A 17,792-nucleotide genomic window follows, 5' to 3' on the forward strand; every position below is an offset into this window, starting at 1 on the left:
GCCTCCGTTGTAAATACAAACAAATTATAGTGCATACTCTCTGGACATGTAATAGCTTTCCTACAAATGCCCCTCTAGTATTAGTACTGACAATTCTTCATGGACATCTGTCTTGCCTGGTGAAGAATGAAGCAAAGTTCTGAAACTTTAGTGTGCACAAGAGTTTTCAGAGAACTCGTGAAAATACAGATTCCTGGAGTCTACCACCATGGATTCCATTCCGTAGTTCTGGGACGGGACCCCAAACTTTGCACAAACAGTGATCCCACGTGATGCTGGTGCTCAGATCTATGAACTGTGTTTCGAAGAAACTGGTGTAAGGAATTACATCATGGAGGTTGTGGGAGGCACATTTATAACACCTTACATGATTTATGTGAGTGGGGAGAGTGAAGCAAGAGAATGCTTGCATTATTTTAGCAATAGAGAAGTCTGTGGTTCATGTTGATATTTTCAGATTAATTCTGGCTGCAGTAAATTCCTGTTTTCAATCTCTAATACCAGAGGTTCTTCTCTGACTTTCTTTTCTCTTTCATAAATAACGTACATATATCAGATACTACATATCATGCTTTGTATCATCACCTGACACTACCTAGTTCAATGAAAATGAAGCCAAAGCTTTGAAAGAATTACATTCTACATCCATTGGTGGCTTCGGTTTCCATTAAGTCCTGTGGGATTTCAGTGTCACTTGTAATTTTGCTAATGTCACTCAAAAACACATTTTACTATTTCAACTAACAATTGTTTCACACATGACTCCCAATAAAATATAAATTTGTTATAAAGCACTGGCTGATATGAAAGTATCTGTACATCCACGAAGGGACACTTGAGTTCCTGACAGGACATTAAACGATTTTGTTACATGATGTCACTCTTGTCTAAAAGTCCTCATTTGACTTGCCATGTTTCTTGACAGAGCCCGGAAGATAGCCTTTGTCTTGAATCCAATCCATATGATTGTTATTAAGGTCATCAAGTTTTTACTCCCATGTTTCCATCTCTTTTTTTGCATCTCTCCTACGCAAAGTGCAATATGTTTGCCCAAGTTTATAAATATAAAACTAATTAGAATATAACCAGCAGGTAGAGTGACATTTCAGGCAGTGATAGTGCCCTAAGCCTATCTCTTTCAGGTGTGAAGACTGAAATCAAAACGCTTGAAGGAGTTTGCTGTCTGACGTAGCTGTCATATATTACTATACTTAAGTTCCTTTAGGACTCATTTATTTCATTTCACAGTTTTGACTTAGGCTACGAGTAAATGAAAACAATCTGGCTTTGTGGCCTCGCTTTCCACATATTTCCACTCGGACTTCTACTCTTCATGTGTTTTTTCAAACTTGGGTTCTTGTCTTTTTAAAGGAGGAAGACACTGGCATGCAGATACTAAGACAATGGAGTCCATTACAATTGATGCTTTTGAAGTAAACAGAATAGTCATAGATATAGAGGGAATAGTGATAGTTGCATGATGGGAGGGGGCTGGGGTAACAGAGAAGGGGAAAGGATCAGACAGCAGAAATTGGTAACTACAATATTGCCAAGGGGAAATGAAAGACAGTTTGGGGAATGTAATCAATAATGTTGTAAAGATTTTGTCTTATTAGGGAGACCACGTCACGGATGGTTTAGATGCTTGACCACTGCACTGTACCCCTAAAGCTGAAGCTGAATAATATTGTAAGTCAACTTAATTTAATATACATATAGTCACTGGATATGGAGTGTAGCATAGAGAATAGAGTCAAAGGAATTGTAATAGATACATAAATATCAGAGCAGCAATAGATTGGGGGAAGGAAGTTATCACTTTGTGAGGGGTGAAATGTCTAACTATTGCATTCTTTTGTACATCAGAATCTAATAAATAATGATGCTTTTAGACATACTTTTGAAATTACCTCGACCAGATAACTGACAGAAGGATCGAGGCATAGTACAATCTTTACAAAGTTTCACAGTGAATCTCTGTGTCATTCAATAAGAGATTGACTAAAACTTTAAAGCAGATCAAAATATTGATACTGCATGTATTCTATATAATGCTATGCATAGAAATAGGAATGCAAATATATTTATAATAAATGATTATAGAAACTGAAGGCTATAAAATAAACATAAAATAAATCTTGTTTAGGTAAATATAAAATTTTATGAATAAAACATGATTTTAAAAGGATAAAAATAACTGAGGGATGGGATTTATAGATGATGTGATACAGAATTGTACACTTGAAATCTATGTAATTTCACTAACAATTGGCCCCCTATTATTAAAAAAGAAATAACTGAAGAAAGAGTCAATACTTTGACTTTATCCTTTGTTTTCATGTCTACATTATTTGGATTTCCATCATGAGGCAGAATTAATTTTATGAGCACAAAACCAAAAAGGAATACCCCTAGGGAGAAAAACTGCTCTTCACATCTCAAGCTATGACCCAACTGGGGGAAACAGAAATCTGGTAGGGAAGGGCAATAGGATGTCTTTCCGCATCCTCTTTTGGATGCACTCCTAGGGAATCCACCCTGATTCTTCCAAAGGACAGTGTTTCCTCAGAGTGAGCCCTCAGAACCATCTGCCTCGAGATAACCAGTCCCAGGTCTCATGAAGGAGCATCTCTGGTGGTAGAGCTGCGATCTGCATGTTTAACAAGCTCTCCAGGTGATTCTGCTGAACTCTAAAGTTGAGGGATCACTGCCCTAGGGCATCTGTCTTGGAGGGAGCGAGAAGTACAGTGAGCAATTAATACATGTTTAATGCACGTCTTCTACCTAGAGTTTGTGCCCTGTCCCCTTGGGTCCTTTCCTTGGGGATAGAGTGGAGTCTTCACTTCTCCATTTCTAAAAGTGGTGGATGAGAGGAGTAAGCTCCATGCTCTTGGCTTGTTACTGATGTCAGTGAGAGGATTAGAACCACAGACCTTGTTGGCTAACTCTGGTATCCAGATGTCTACAGTAAAGTTGAAAAAGCAGGTCACACTCCCAGAGGCTTGATGACTTCAGCATAAGATTAAGAGCAGAACTGGACATCGTTTTTCAGCAACAGGTGTGTGTGTGTGTGTGTGTGTGTGTGTGTGTGTGTGTGTGTGTACACCGGAGCTCATCACTTCTCTGTGCTCTTGCTGAAATCACATCTCATTACTAGTTCCTAAGGACAGGGACACTGCAATCACCATTGGCCAATGACTCTCACACTTTAACCCGAGCCTTGGGGAGATGAGGAATAAGCCGGCTGGCTGCTCGGTGATGTCCTGCCTATAATCCCTAGAATAGTCCCATATCCGTATCAAATGCATCAAGCCTCAGAGCAAGGAAATATTTACTAGCTCAGTTGTGTTAGACTGAGCTCCACTGAACACAACACACTGAGTTCTTTAATAGAGATCTTTGCATTATTTATTAATGAAAACAATGTTACCTCAATATGACATCTCCTAGGCTCAACGGTTGTTGATTGTGATTTTTTCACTGTCCTTTCATTCCCAGCAGACACGGGGCAGCATGAGACCTGAGAACCAGAGCAGCGTGTCCCACTTCCTCCTGCGGGGGCTCCCCATCATGCCCGAGCTTCAGGGTTTGTTCTTCATCTTGTTTCTGGGCATGTACCTGACCACGGTGCTGGGGAACCTGCTCCTCATCCTGCTCATCAGGCTGGACGCTCGCCTGCACACGCCCATGTACTTCTTCCTCAGCCACTTGGCCTTCTCTGACATCTGCTTCTCATCTGTCACCATACCTAGGATGCTCGTGAACATGCTGACTCAGGACCAATCCATCCCCTATGCAGGGTGCGTAACACAGATGTACTTTTTCTTAGTTTTTACTGCCTTGGACAATTTCCTTCTCACCTCAATGGCATATGATCGGTATGTTGCCATCTGTCACCCCCTCCATTACATGACCATCATGAGAGAGGGACTTTGTATCTTACTAGTAACTGGGTCCTGGCTACTCGCCTGTGCCAATGCCCTGTGCTACACCCTTCCCCTGGCTCAGCTGTCCTTTTGTGATGACAGCACCATCCCTCATTTCTTCTGTGACCTTGGTACCCTGCTTAAGTTGTCCTGCTCTGATACCTCCCTCAACGAGCTGGTCATTTCCACATTAGGATTGGCCAGCATCACTGTCCCACTAATATGCATCTTGATCTCTTATGGCCGCATTGGGGCCACCATCCTGAAGGTTCCATCTACCAAGGGCATCTGCAAAGCCTTGTCTACCTGTGGCTCCCACCTCACTGTGGTGTCTCTGTACTATGGGACAATTATTTGGGTCTATTTTTTACCCTCATCCAACACCTCCAGTGACAACAACATAATTGCTTCTGTGATGTACACAGTGGTCACTCCAATGCTGAACCCTTTCATTTATAGCCTGAGGAACAGAGACATGAAGGGGGCGCTGGAGAAACTCATCAACAGAGCAACAGTCTTGTTTCAATGATGTTAGCTCATCTTTATTACAGACAGTTTTATCACCAGATGCTACCCTCTTAATTTTGGGACCAGCATGGAATAAGTACTCAGTGATATTTGATAACTTGAATTATATTCTGGTACAATCATTCTTTTTGATCCTTGCTATTGTTTAGTATGAATTATGAATTATGAAATGATATTATTGATTATTGTGCCTGTCAATTAGTATACGAAACTACATAGTTACTACAATTTATGTTTTTGATTCGTAATTGATTATATCTTTACAAAAAGAAGTTTATTGGGGTAAAATCGAGATATAAACACGTATGTATTTAAAGTGTATCACTTGATGGTTTGATATGTATACATGGGGAAATGATCACCACCATCAAGCTAATTAATAATATATCAATCACCTCCACATAGATACCATTTTATAATACTGTGTGTGTGCATGTGGTGAGAAAACTTCCTTTAAGATCCACCTGCTTAGCAAATATCAAGTACACAGCACAGTACTGTTAACTACAGTCATCATGCTATACTTTAGATCTCAAAACTTATTCATCTGGCATAACTGAAAGTTTGTACATTCTGCTAAGTGAAATAAGTCAGACTCAAAAACACAAGCACTGCATTATCTCACTTATATGTGGAATCCAAAATAGTCAAATTCATGAACCAGAGAATAGGTTGGTGGTTTCCAAGAGCCAGGGGGAGGTGCAAATGGGGTGATATTGGGAATTTATTACTTTTCATGAATTGTAAAGTATCTCCGTTTCTATAGTACCCTTGATTGCTCCATAAAATTACCCACTGTTGTGAGTTCAGCTGCTTTGCTTACAGACTCAACGCTTATTCTGCGTTTTAGGGACACTGATCACTCTTATAGATTATCATAAGCAGTTCATTCCCAAACCAATAATCTTCTAGCTTTCTGACTGATGTGTGAGTATCAGTCAAAACACAGGCTCAATCCCGATACAGAAAGAGAAAGACAAACAAAGCATCTATAGTGCAGACTTTCGTTGCCCTCCTCTGAATTTTGCGACTTTCTCATTCAAAATTTTCATTATCTGTCTTCCTGAAAATCATCTCTTCTCATCTTAGTGACCCCAGGTAGTATCATGAGCCCGAGTAATCTAACTTCTTTGTCATCCAGTGAAGGACAAGGAACACACAGTTCTCTTTCTTCAGGCTGTACTTAATTGAGGAGAACAGGATCACAAATACTTCTGTCAGGAGTATTTGAGAAAGCTAGAGCCCAATTGCAGGCTGTATCTGCCAGAGTGTGTGGCCTCAGGCAATTAACATCCCTGAACCTCAATTTCTTCTTCAGTGTAAACTGAAAAACCATCAGACATCTAATATATTTTTACTTTGAAATAAATGAAATTCTAAATTTGGCTTAGCATTACAACTGACCAAGAAAATCAGATACTAGTTTTCCTTACCCATGCATCCTGGATGAATTGTGGGGCAGAACTTGCACAGATACACCTGAGTTATGGTGACTATGGGAGACTGGCATGCAGACGATAACTCCATTCAAAGAATAACAGCTATTCTAGGATACAGCAACACATCTTCACTGGCTTAAACTAGAACCAAATGACTACGGAGCAATGGATGAGTGAGTTAGTAGGTGGGCTGATACAAACAGACAGATGAGAGGTGGCTTACTCCTATTTGTTTAATGTTCATTCAGAGTGGCCCCTGACCTAGAGCTCAAGAGGCTGCCTTTGAGAATCCTGCTTTCATTGTGGAAGGGAAAAGACTGCCCCCATTCCCACCCTGCCCAATGAAGTTTTAGGCCCGTAGTCACTTTGTTTGCAGGCTTCGTCTCAACCTGGAGCCAGAACAAAACTGAGGAGAGTTAGAACCTTTCTTACTGGTCTACACCCAACATGCCTTGGTTGGCCTACACACCCATGAGCACCTGGCTCAGTTTCTCTGCACTGCATTTCCGTTGTGTGGATCCCTGAGCACCTGTCTGGCCCTGTCTGGGCCATCCTCGAAAAAGGCAGCGCTGTCACTCATATTTTTAGCCATGAATTAGTGACATTGCTCTGTGTGGAGTTTTTCTCCAGAAACGTCAAGTCTACCTGCCTGCTGGGAAGTTTTTATCACCACTTAACCTGCTAGATTGACTTTCCGTGAAAGTAGACAGCTGAAAGCAAACTGGTAGGTGCCATGTTGATTTGCATATGTATATGGAACTTCTGGAAATCGCTTTGGAAGCATGTACTTTATTTGGGGTATTTCTCCTCAGCCATGCCAGGGCTGGCTCATGACCTTCCCCAAAGAAGCATCTCTCTGGGTCAGGACAATGTTTGCTATATATAGTTTACAAATAGTTTTGGGAGCTACTAAACATTGACACTTCAATTGACCATTTCGTATAGTTCTCAAAGTTAAAGGTAACATTAATTATTTATATATGTATATATAAATATATAATTTATATAATTATATATATATTATTTATATATATATATAGAGAGAGTTAGGGATGTGGGTACAGTGTAGGGAATAGTCATAGAATTGTAATAATGATACATGATGTCAGAGGGGTAGTAGATTGGAGGACGGGCATTATCATTTTGTGAGGGTTATAAATGTCTAACTGTTAAATTATTTTGTACAGCTGAAACTAACAAAACAAAACACAATGAAAAAAATGTAACAACAGACAGACCTTTCTCAGGGGAGAGGAATCATAACATTACAGAACCAGGAGGTTCAGCATTTTTATTTTAATTCTGGATTATATATATATATATATTTTTTTCTATATATTATATATATGTTCCTAAATTATATATAAGTAAATTGTATATATTACATATATATCAAGTTTCAACTCCGACATGAATTTTACGAGTAAAAATGATCTTATTTTGTCACAAATAGTACATGGCTGAGAAGACATACTAAACAATTAGAATCAAGGGCCAGCCCAGTGGCTCAGGTGGTTGGAGCTCCGTGCTCCTAACTCTGAAGGCTGCCGGTTCGATTCCCACATGGGCCAGTGGGCTCTCAACCACAAGGTTTTCAGTTCAACTTCTCCAGTCCCACAAGGGATGGTGGGCAGCGCCCCCTGCAACTAAGATTGAACACGGCACCTTGAGCTGAGCTGCCGCTAAGCTCCCAGATGGCTCAGTTGGTTGGAGCGTGGACTCTCAACCACAAGGTTTTTGGTTAACTTCTCGAGTCCCACAGTTGATGGTGGGCTGCGCCCCTGCAACTAGAAACGACAACTGGACCTGGAGCTGAGCTGCGCCCTCCACAACTAAGACTGAAAGGACAACAACTTGACTTGGACAAAAGTCCTGGAAGTACACACTGTTCCCCAATAATGTCCTGTTCCCCTTTCCCAATAAAATCTTTTAAAAAAAAGAATTATAATCACTCAGCTTCTGAAGGCAAAACAAAGAAACCCTGTAAGTGTTGTATGGATTAGTATCTGAGAATCCAATACGTTTTTTTGAGGAAGAAATTATAAAAAAAAATCAGGAGGAAACTCAAGCATAAATAGATTTTAATTTTGTCACTAAGGTTAAAAAGTTGGATTATACCAGAAAACAATGAAACTTTCCTTACATTATAGAGTCTGTTGTTGAATAGCCAGTTAACAAGTCACCTAACCTCTGTCAGACTTCAGTGTGCCTAACCCTGGTAGGCAGAGCTGGATACAGACTGGACGTCCATGCAAAACAAGGGATCATTCTAGTAGTTTAGAATCAGGTGAACTGAAAAGTACGTATGAGTAGTAAAAAGTGCTCTAATATGCTACTCCTAATAATCACCAAGCTTCTGCATGATTACTGTGTATTAAGCAGTATATTAAGAGCTTTACCTGTATCATCCATTGTAATCCTCATAATAATCCTATGAAGCATATACTGTTGTTATCTGTATTTCACACTTGTGGAAACTGAGGCTTGGAGACTGTCACATAATTATAATAAATGGTAGTAGCACAATGGAGGATTTATTACTAGTTAACATTGCCTGGATGTCGGCAAAAGCTTTACAGGGGAAATAGTTCTTCAGCAGGTTATCTCTTTTATTTCAGTAGTTTTTGGAAAACTCTTATATTTTGGGATTGTAATCTCAGGCTTTAACATACCTCAGAATCTAAAGAATTAGCTATATTATTTCAGTACACTCTCATATGCAGACTTTAATGGGCTTCCTTTTCATCATATTGTATCTATTGAAATCAGAGAATCCAAACTACTTGTCCCTTAAGTAACAGGAAATGTATGACTCTGTGACCATGGTATAAAATGTCAAAACAGCTCTGAAGATGAAAGTCCTGCAGGAGACCAAGACTGGCAAGGGGACCCTTCCCATCCCCCTTTGCTGACACTGTGTGTTGATATTTCTTAGCCCCCATACAAAAAAATTATGAAAACATGCTTCATGCTAGCCGCCTTTGCAAATACAATCAAATTATAGTGGATACTCTCTGAACGCGTAATTGCTTTCCTACAAATGCCACTCTAGTGTCAGTAATGACCATCCTTCATGGACATCTGTCTTGCCTGGTGAAGAATGAAGCCAAGCTTCTGAAACTTTAGTGTGCACAAGAGTTCCCAGAACTCGTGAAAACACAGATTCCTGGACTCTACCACCATGGATTCTATTCAGTAGTACTGGGACGGGACCCCAAATTTTGCATGAACGAGGCTCCCACGTGATGCTGGTGCTCAGATCTATGAACTGTGTTTCGAAGAAACTGGTGTAAGGAATTAAATCATGGAGGTCGTGGGAGGCACATTTATAACACCTTACATGATTTATGTGAGTGGGGAGAGTGAAGCAAGAGAATGCTTACATTATTTTAGCAATAGATAAGTCTGTGGTTCATGATGATATTTTCAGATTAATTCTGGCTGCAGTAAATTCCTTTTTTTCAATCTCTAATACCAGAGGTTCTTCCCTGGCTTTCTTTTCTCTTTCATAAATAATGTACGTATCTCAGATACTACATATCATGCTTTGTATCATCACCAAAAACTACATAGTTCAATAAAAATGAAGCCAAAGCTTTGAAAGAATTACATTCTATGTCCATTGGTGGCTTCTTGTTTCCCTTAAGCCTGCTGAGATTTTAGTGCGATTTGTAATTTTGCTAATGTCACTCAAAAACATATTTTCCTCTTTTAACTAACAATTGTTTCCACATGATGCACAATAAAATGTAAATTTGTTATAAAGCACTGGTTGATATCAGATACCTGTACATCCACAAAGGGACACTTGAGTTCCTGACAGGACATTAAACGATTTTGTTACATGATGTCACTCTTGTCTAAAAGTCCTCATTTGACTTGCCATGTTTCTTGACAGAGCCCGGAAGATAGCCTTTGTCTTGAATCCAATCCATATGATTGTTATTAAGGTCATCAAGTTTTTACTCCCATGTTTCCATCTCTTTTTTTGCATCTCTCCTACGCAAAGTGCAATATGTTTGCCCAACTTTATAAATATAAAACTAATTAGAATATAACCAGCAGGTAGAGTGACATTTCAGGCAGTGATAGTGCCCTAAGCCTATCTCTTTCAGGTGTGAAGACTGAAATCAAAACACTTGAAGGAGTTAGCTCTTTGACATAGCTGTCATATATTACTATACCTAAGTTCCTTTAGGACTCATTTATTTCATTTCACGGGTTTTGACTTAGGCTACGAGTAAATGAAAACAATCTGGCTTTGTGGCCTTGCTTGCCACATATTTCCACTTGGACTTCTACTCTTCATGTGTTTTTTCAAACTTGGGTTCTTGTCTTTTTAAAGGAGGAAGACACTGGCATGCAGATACTAAGACAATGGAGTCCATTACAATTGATGCGTTTGAAGTAAACAGAATAGTCATAGATATAGAGGGAACAGTGATAGTTGTGAGAAGGGAGGGGGCTGGGGTAACAGAGAAGGGGAAAGGATCAGCCAGTATAAATTGGTAACTACAATATTGCCAAGGGGAAATGAAAGACAGGTTGGGGAATGTAATCAATAGTGTTGTAAAGATTTTGTCTCTTTAGGGAGACCACATCATGGATGGTTTAGATGCTTGACCACTGCACTGTACCCCTAAAGCTGAAGCTGAATAATATTGTAAGTCAACGTAATTTAATATACATACAGTCACTGGATTTGGAGTGTAGCATAGAGAATAGAGTCAATGGAATTTTAAAAGATATATACAATTTCAGGGGGCAATAGATTGGGGGAGGGAGGTTATCACTTTGTGAAGGGTGAAATGTATAACTATTGCATTGTTCTGTACTCTGGAAACTAATACAAAAAATTGGTGCTTTTGGAGATATTGAAGTTACTTCGACCAGATAACTGAGAGAAGGATCAAGGCATAGTACAATCTTTAATAAAGTTTCACAGTGAATCTCTGTGTCATTCAATAAGAAGTTGGCTCAAACTTTAAAGCAGATCAAAATATTGATATTATATGTATTTTGTATATTGCTATATATAGAAGTAGGAATGCAAACATTATAATAAATTGATATACAAACAGAAGACTATAAAATACTATATAAATTAAATCCCATTTATGTAAATATAAAATTATATGAATAAAAATCCATTTTAGAAGGATAAAAACAGCTAATGGAAGGGTGAAATCCTTTGACATTATTCTATGTTTTCACATTTACATTATTGGGATATCCATCACGAAACAGAATTAATTTTATGAGCACAACACGAAAAAGGAAACCCACAGGGGAAAAAAGTCACCCTTCACACCCCAAGCTATGACCAAACTGGGGGAAACATAAATCTGGTAGGGAAGGGCAATAGAATGTCTTTCCGCATCTCCTTTGTGATGCACTCCTAGGGCATCACCCTGACGTTCTTCCAAAGGACAGTGATTCCTCAGAGTGAGCCCTCAGAACCATCTGCCTTGGAGATACCTGGTCCCAGGTCTCATGAAGGAGCATCTGTAGAGGTAGACCTGCGATCTGCATCTTTAACAAGCTCCCCAGGTGATTCTGCTGAACTCTAAAGTTTAGGGATCACTGCCCTAGGGCATGTGTCTAGGAGGGAGCTGGAAGTGTACTGAGCAATTACCCCATGTTTAATACATTTCTCTAACCTACAGCCCAGTCCCCTTGGGTCCTTTCCCTATGGATAGAGTGGAGACTTCACATCTCCATTTCTGAAGTTGGTGAAATGAGAAGAGTAAGCTCCAGGCTCTTGGCTTTTCTCTGATGTCAGTGAGAAGTTTATGACCAGAGACCATATAGGATGAATCTGCTTCTGGGTGTCTGCAGAGAAGCTGAGAAACCAGTCCCCACTCCCTGAAGCTAGATGACTTCAGCATACTATTCAGAGCAGAACTAGACATCGTGTCTGGGCAACAGGTTTGTGTGTGTTTGTGTGTGTGTGTGTGTGTGTGTGTTCGTGTGTGTACATTGGAAATCATCACCTCTCTGTGCTATTGCCGAAGTCACCTCTTATTACTAGCTCCTAAGGACCGGGACACTGCAAACACCGCTGGTCAATGACTCTCACACCTTTAACCCCAAGCCTTGGGGAGATGAGGAATAAGCCGGCTGGCTGCTCAGTGACGTCCTGCCTGTAATCCCTAGAATAGTCCCATACCCTCAACAAAGCCATCAAGACTTGGGCCAAGGAAATATTTACTAACTCAGTTGCGTTTGCCTGAGACCCGCTGAACACAACACACTGAGTTCCTCACTAGAGATCTTTGCATTATTTATTGAATGAAAGCATATTACCTCAGATAGGACATCTCCTAGGCCCAACGGTTGTTGATTGTGCTTTTTTCATGGTCCTTTCATCCCCAGCAGACACAGGGGAGCATGAGGCCTGAGAACCAGAGCAGCGTGTCCCACTTCCTCCTGCGGGGGCTCCCCATCAAGCCCGCGCAGCAGGGTGTGTTCTTCGTCCTGTTCCTGGGCATGTACCTGACCACAGTGCTGGGGAACCTGCTCCTCATCCTGCTCATCAGGCTGGATGCTCGCCTGCACACGCCCATGTACTTCTTCCTCAGCCACTTGGCCTTCTCTGACATCTGCTTCTCATCTGTCACCGTCCCTAAGATGCTCGTGAACATGCTGACTCAGGACCAATCCATCCCCTATGCAGGGTGCGTAACACAGATGTACTTTTTCATAATTTTTGCTGCTTTGGACAATTTCCTTCTCACCTCAATGGCATATGATCGGTTCGTTGCCATCTGTCACCCCCTCCACTACATGACCATCATGAGAGAGGGACTGTGTATCTTACTAGTAACTGGGTCCTGGCTCCTCTCCTGTGCCAGTGCTCTGTCCCACACCCTTCTCCTGGCCCAGCTGTCCTTTTGTGATGACAACACCATTCCTCATTTCTTCTGTGATGTTGGTGCCCTGCTCAAGTTGTCCTGCTCTGACACCTCCCTCAACGAGCTACTCATTTTCACATTAGGTTTGGGCGGCATCACTGTCCCACTAATATGCATCTTGATCTCTTATGGCCGCATTGGGGCCACCATCCTGAAGGTTCCATCTACCAAAGGCTTCTGCAAAGCCTTGTCCACCTGTGGCTCCCACCTCACTGTGGTGTCTCTGTACTATGGGACGATTATTTGGCTCTATCTTGTCCCCTCATCCAACACCTCCAGTGACAACAACATAATTGCTTCTGTGATGTACACAGTGGTCACTCCAATGCTGAACCCTTTCATTTATAGCCTGAGGAACAGAGACATGAAGGGGGCGCTGGAGAAACTCATCAACAGAGCAACAGTCTTGTGTCATGACGTTCGTTCATCTTTATGACTGATGCGTTTATCACCAGACGCTAGCCTCTTAATTTTGATCCCAGCATGGAAGAAGTGCTCAGTAATATTTTGTAACTTGATAAATTATATTCTGTGACAGTCATTGTCTCTTCTCCTTGCAATTGTTTAGTATAAATTATGAATTCTGATGTGATATTATTGATTTTTGCTCTTGTCTATTAGATTAAGAAACTACATAGTCAGCAGAATTTATGTCTCCTTTTATCCTGGGAAATAATTAATTCTTTTCAAAAAAAGTGTATAGGGGTAAACTTGACATGTAAACACTGTTTATATTCAAAGTGTACAACTTGATCTTTTGATATGTATGCGTGGTGAATTAATCACCACAATCAAGCTGATTAATAATAATCCATCACCACCACAGAGTTACCATTTTATTTTTCTTTATGTGTGGGTGTGGTGAGAAGACGCCAAATAAGACCCACCCCCTTAGCAAATATCAGTACACAGTACAGTACTGTTAACTACAGTCATCATGCTGCACTTTAGATTCAAGAACTTATTCATCTGGAATAACTGAAACTTTGTACATTCTGCTAAATGAAATAAGTCAGACTCAAAAAGACAATTACTGCGTGATCTCACTGATATGTGGAATCTAAAATAGTCCAATTCATAGACGTAGAGAATAGAATGGTGGTTTCCAGGGGCCAGTTAGGGGCAAATGGGATGACATTGGTTATTTATTAGTGTTTTTTAATTTTTGGGAGATATTGGCATAGAAAAGTTGCAGAATTGGAAATTGTAAAGTATCTGTTTCCGTTTATTCACCTGCCATTTAGTGTTCTTCTTATTGTTTCTGCTGGTGGTGATGGTGGTGGATGAGGTAGGAAACTCTATAGTGCCCTTTATTGCTCCAGAAAATTACCCACTGTTGTGAGTTCAGCTGCTCTATGTACAGACTCAACACTTATTCTGGGTTTAGGGACACTGATCACTCTTATAGACTATTGTAACCTTTATTAGCAGTTCATTCTCAGACCTATCATCTCTGAAGCTTTCTGACTGATGTGTGAGTTTCAGTGAAAACACAGGCTCAATCCAGACACAGAAAGAGAAAGACAAAGAAAGCATGTATAGTGGAGACTTTTGTTGCCCCCACTGAATTTTGTGACTTTCTCATTCAATATATTCATTATCTGTCTTCCTGAAAATCATTTCTTTTCATCTTAGTTACTTCAGGTAGTATCATGAACCCAAATAATCTAATTCTTTTTGATCCAGTGAAGGACCACATAGTTCTGTTTCTTCAGGCTGTACTTAATTAAGGAGAATCAGGATCACAAATACTTATGAGACTCAGCCCCACGTAGCTGTTAGGAGTATTTGTGAAAGCTAGATCCCAATTGCAAACTGTATCTACCAGAGTGTTTGTCCTCAGGTAATTAACCTCCCTGAATCTCAACTTCTTCTTCAGTGTAAACTGAAAAATTATAAGACATCTAATATTTTTTTGCTTTGAAATAAATGAAATGCCATATTTGGCTTAGCATCACAACTGACCAACAAAAATAAATACTAGTTTTCTTTACCTATGCATACCCGGTGAATTGTGGAGCAGAACTTGCACAGATACACCTGAATTATGGTGACTATGGGAGACTGGCATGCAGTAGATAACTGTATTCAAAGAAAACCAGCTGTCCTAGGATACAGCAACACATCTTCACTGGCTTCATCTAGAACCAAACAACTACGAAGCAACGGATGAGTGAGTTGGTAGTTGGGCAGATTACAAACAGACAGATGAGAGGTGTGGCTTACTCGTATTTGTTTAATGTTCATTCTGAGTAGACCGTGACCTAGAGCTCATGAGGCTGCCTTTGAGAATCCCTGCTTTCATTGTGGAAAACGAAAATTGCCCCCACTCCCACCCTGCCCAATGAAGCCTCAGGCCTGAGGTACTTTGTCTGCAAGCTCAGTCTCAACATGGAGCCTGAACAAAACCAATTAGGCCTGGACCCTTTCTTGCTGGTCTAGACAAAGCATGCCTTGGTTGGCCTACACACCCATGAGTACCTGGCTCAATTTCTCTACCCTGAAGTTCTGTTGTGTGGATCCCTGACCACCTGCCTGGCCCTGTCTGGTCCATTCTCGAAAAAGGCAGCACTGTGATTCATATTTTTAGCCACGGTTGCTGACATTCCTCTGAGTGAAGTTTTCTCAAGGTATGTCAAGCCCTTCTGCCTATGGGAATTGTTTTTATCACTACCTAATGTGCTAGGTTGGCTTTCCCTAGTTGTGGACAGCCGAAAGCCAACTGGTAGGTGCCATGTTGATTTGCATACAACATTTGCATGTGGTATACAGAACTTCTGGAAATTGCTTTGGAACTATGTGCTTTATTTAGGGTATTTCCCCTCAGTCATGCTAGGTCTGGCTCATGAATTTTTCCAATGAAGCATCTCTCTGGGTTAGGACAAAGTTTGCTATATATAGTTTACAAATACTTCTGGAAGCTACTAAGCATTGACACTTCAATTGACCAGTTTGCATCCTTCTCAACGTCAAAGGTAACAATTCTTTACAAATAAATAAATAAATAAATATATATATATATATCTACACACACACACATATATGCATAAATATATATATTTATGTATATTTATGGTGTGTGGAGTGCAGCATAGGGAATAGTCAATAGAATTGTAATAATTATATACAATGTCAGAGAGGTAGTAAATTGAGGGAAGGGCGTTATCACTTTGTGAGGCGTGTAAATGTCTAACTATTGCATTGTTTTGTAAGCTGAAACTTAAAAAACAAAACAAAATACAATGAAAAAAATGTAACAATAGACAGACTGCTCTCAGGGGAGAGGAATCATAACATTACAGAACCAGGAGCTTCAGCATTTATATTTTAGCTCTGGATTTTATATGTACATATATATTTTTTCTATACATTATACATATTGTATATATGTTCATAAATTATATAAGTAAAGGGTATATATTATATATATATATATATATCAAGTTTCAACTCTGACATGTGAATTTAATGTATAAAAAATGATCTTATTTTGTCACATTAAACGTGGATGAGAAGACATACTAAAGAATTAGAATCACTTAGCCTTTGAAGGAAAAACAAAAAAGCACTGCAAGTGTTGTATTGATTATTATCTTTGATTCCAAGACACTTTTTTGAGGAAGAAGCTATAACTGAAATCAGGAGAAAACTCAAGCATACATAGATTCTAATTTTTGTCACTGAGGTAAAAAAGTAAGAATAATACCAGAAAAACAGTGAGACTTTCTTTTCATTATAGATCTGTTGTTGAATAGCCACTTAACAAGTCACCTAATCTCTGTCAGACATCAGTGTGCCTAGCCCTGGTCAGACAGAGCTGGATAAAGACTGCACATCCATGCTACAGAAGGGAACATTCTAGGTCTTTAGAGACATATTTACTGAAAAGTACGTATGAGTAGTAAAAAGTGCTCCAATATATTACTCCTAATAATCACCAGGCTTCTGTATGATTACTGTGTATTAGGCACTATATTAAGAGCTTTACCTGTATCATCTCTTTTAATCTTCATAATAATCCTATGAAGCATATACTGTTGTTATCTGTATTTCTCAGTTGAGGAAACTGAGGCTTGGAGACTGTCACATAATTATAATAAACGGTAGTAGCACCATGGAGGATTTATTACTAGTTAACACTGCATGGGTGTCAGCAAAAACTTTACAGGGGAAATGGTTCTTCATCGGGTTATCTCTTATGTAGCAGATTTGGGAAAGTCTTACACTTTGGGATTATAATCTCAGGCTTTAACACACCTCAGAATCTAAAGATTAGCTATATTATTTCAGTAAACTCGCTTATGCAGACTTTAATGGGCTTTCTTTTTATCTTCTTGTATCTATTGAAATCTAAGAATCCAATCTGCTTGTCACTTAAGTAACAGGAAATGTATGACTCTGCCCATGGTATAAAATGTCAAAACAGCTCTGTAGATGAAGGTCCTGGAGGAGACCAAGACTGGCCAGGGGTCCCCACCCCCACCTTTGCCAACACCTTGTGGTTGATATGTCTTCACCCCCATACACAATCATTATGAAGCATGCTTCATGCTGGCCTCCATTGTAAATACAACCAAATTATAGTGGATACTCTCTGAACACGTAATAGCTCTCCTACAAATGCCACTCTAGTATCAGTACTGACAATTCTTCATGGACATATGTCTTGCCTGGTGAAGAATGAAGCAAAGCTTCTGAAACTTTATTGTGCACAAGAGTTTTGTGTTTTGTTTTTTAAGTTTCAGCTGTACAAAACAATGCAATAGTTAGACATTTACACTTCTCACAAAGTGATAACGCCCATCCCACAATTTACTACCTCTCTGACATCATATATAATTATTACAATTCTATTGACTATTCCCAATGCTGCACTCCACATATCATAAATATTATTATAATAAATTATTATAGAAACTGAAGGCTATAAAATAAACATAAAATAAATCCTGTTTAAGAAACATAAAATTTTATGAATAAAACAT

The 17,792-nt window shown here is 39.6% G+C and overlaps 2 protein-coding genes across 2 annotated transcripts; both read left to right on the forward strand.

The window, feature by feature from the left end:
• Positions 1 to 3,513: 3,513 nt before the first annotated feature.
• On the forward strand, positions 3,514 to 4,455 carry LOC308505325 (olfactory receptor 1J4-like; the record flags this gene model as incomplete). The annotated part of the gene is made up of 1 exon (XM_081067354.1): positions 3,514 to 4,455. The coding sequence occupies one exon, from the start codon at positions 3,514 to 3,516 to the stop codon at positions 4,453 to 4,455; it is 942 nt and encodes a 313-aa protein (XP_080923480.1).
• A 7,828-nt stretch (positions 4,456 to 12,283) lies between these two features.
• Positions 12,284 to 13,243, forward strand: LOC308505059 (olfactory receptor 1J4-like; the record flags this gene model as incomplete). The annotated part of the gene is made up of 1 exon (XM_081066711.1): positions 12,284 to 13,243. The coding sequence occupies one exon, from the start codon at positions 12,284 to 12,286 to the stop codon at positions 13,241 to 13,243; it is 960 nt and encodes a 319-aa protein (XP_080922837.1).
• Between the last annotated feature and the right edge of the window lie 4,549 nt (positions 13,244 to 17,792).

The sequence above is a fragment of the Rhinolophus hipposideros genome (assembly GCF_964194185.1).
Source record: "Rhinolophus hipposideros genome assembly, chromosome: 11".
Classification (NCBI taxonomy): Eukaryota; Metazoa; Chordata; class Mammalia; order Chiroptera; family Rhinolophidae; genus Rhinolophus; species Rhinolophus hipposideros.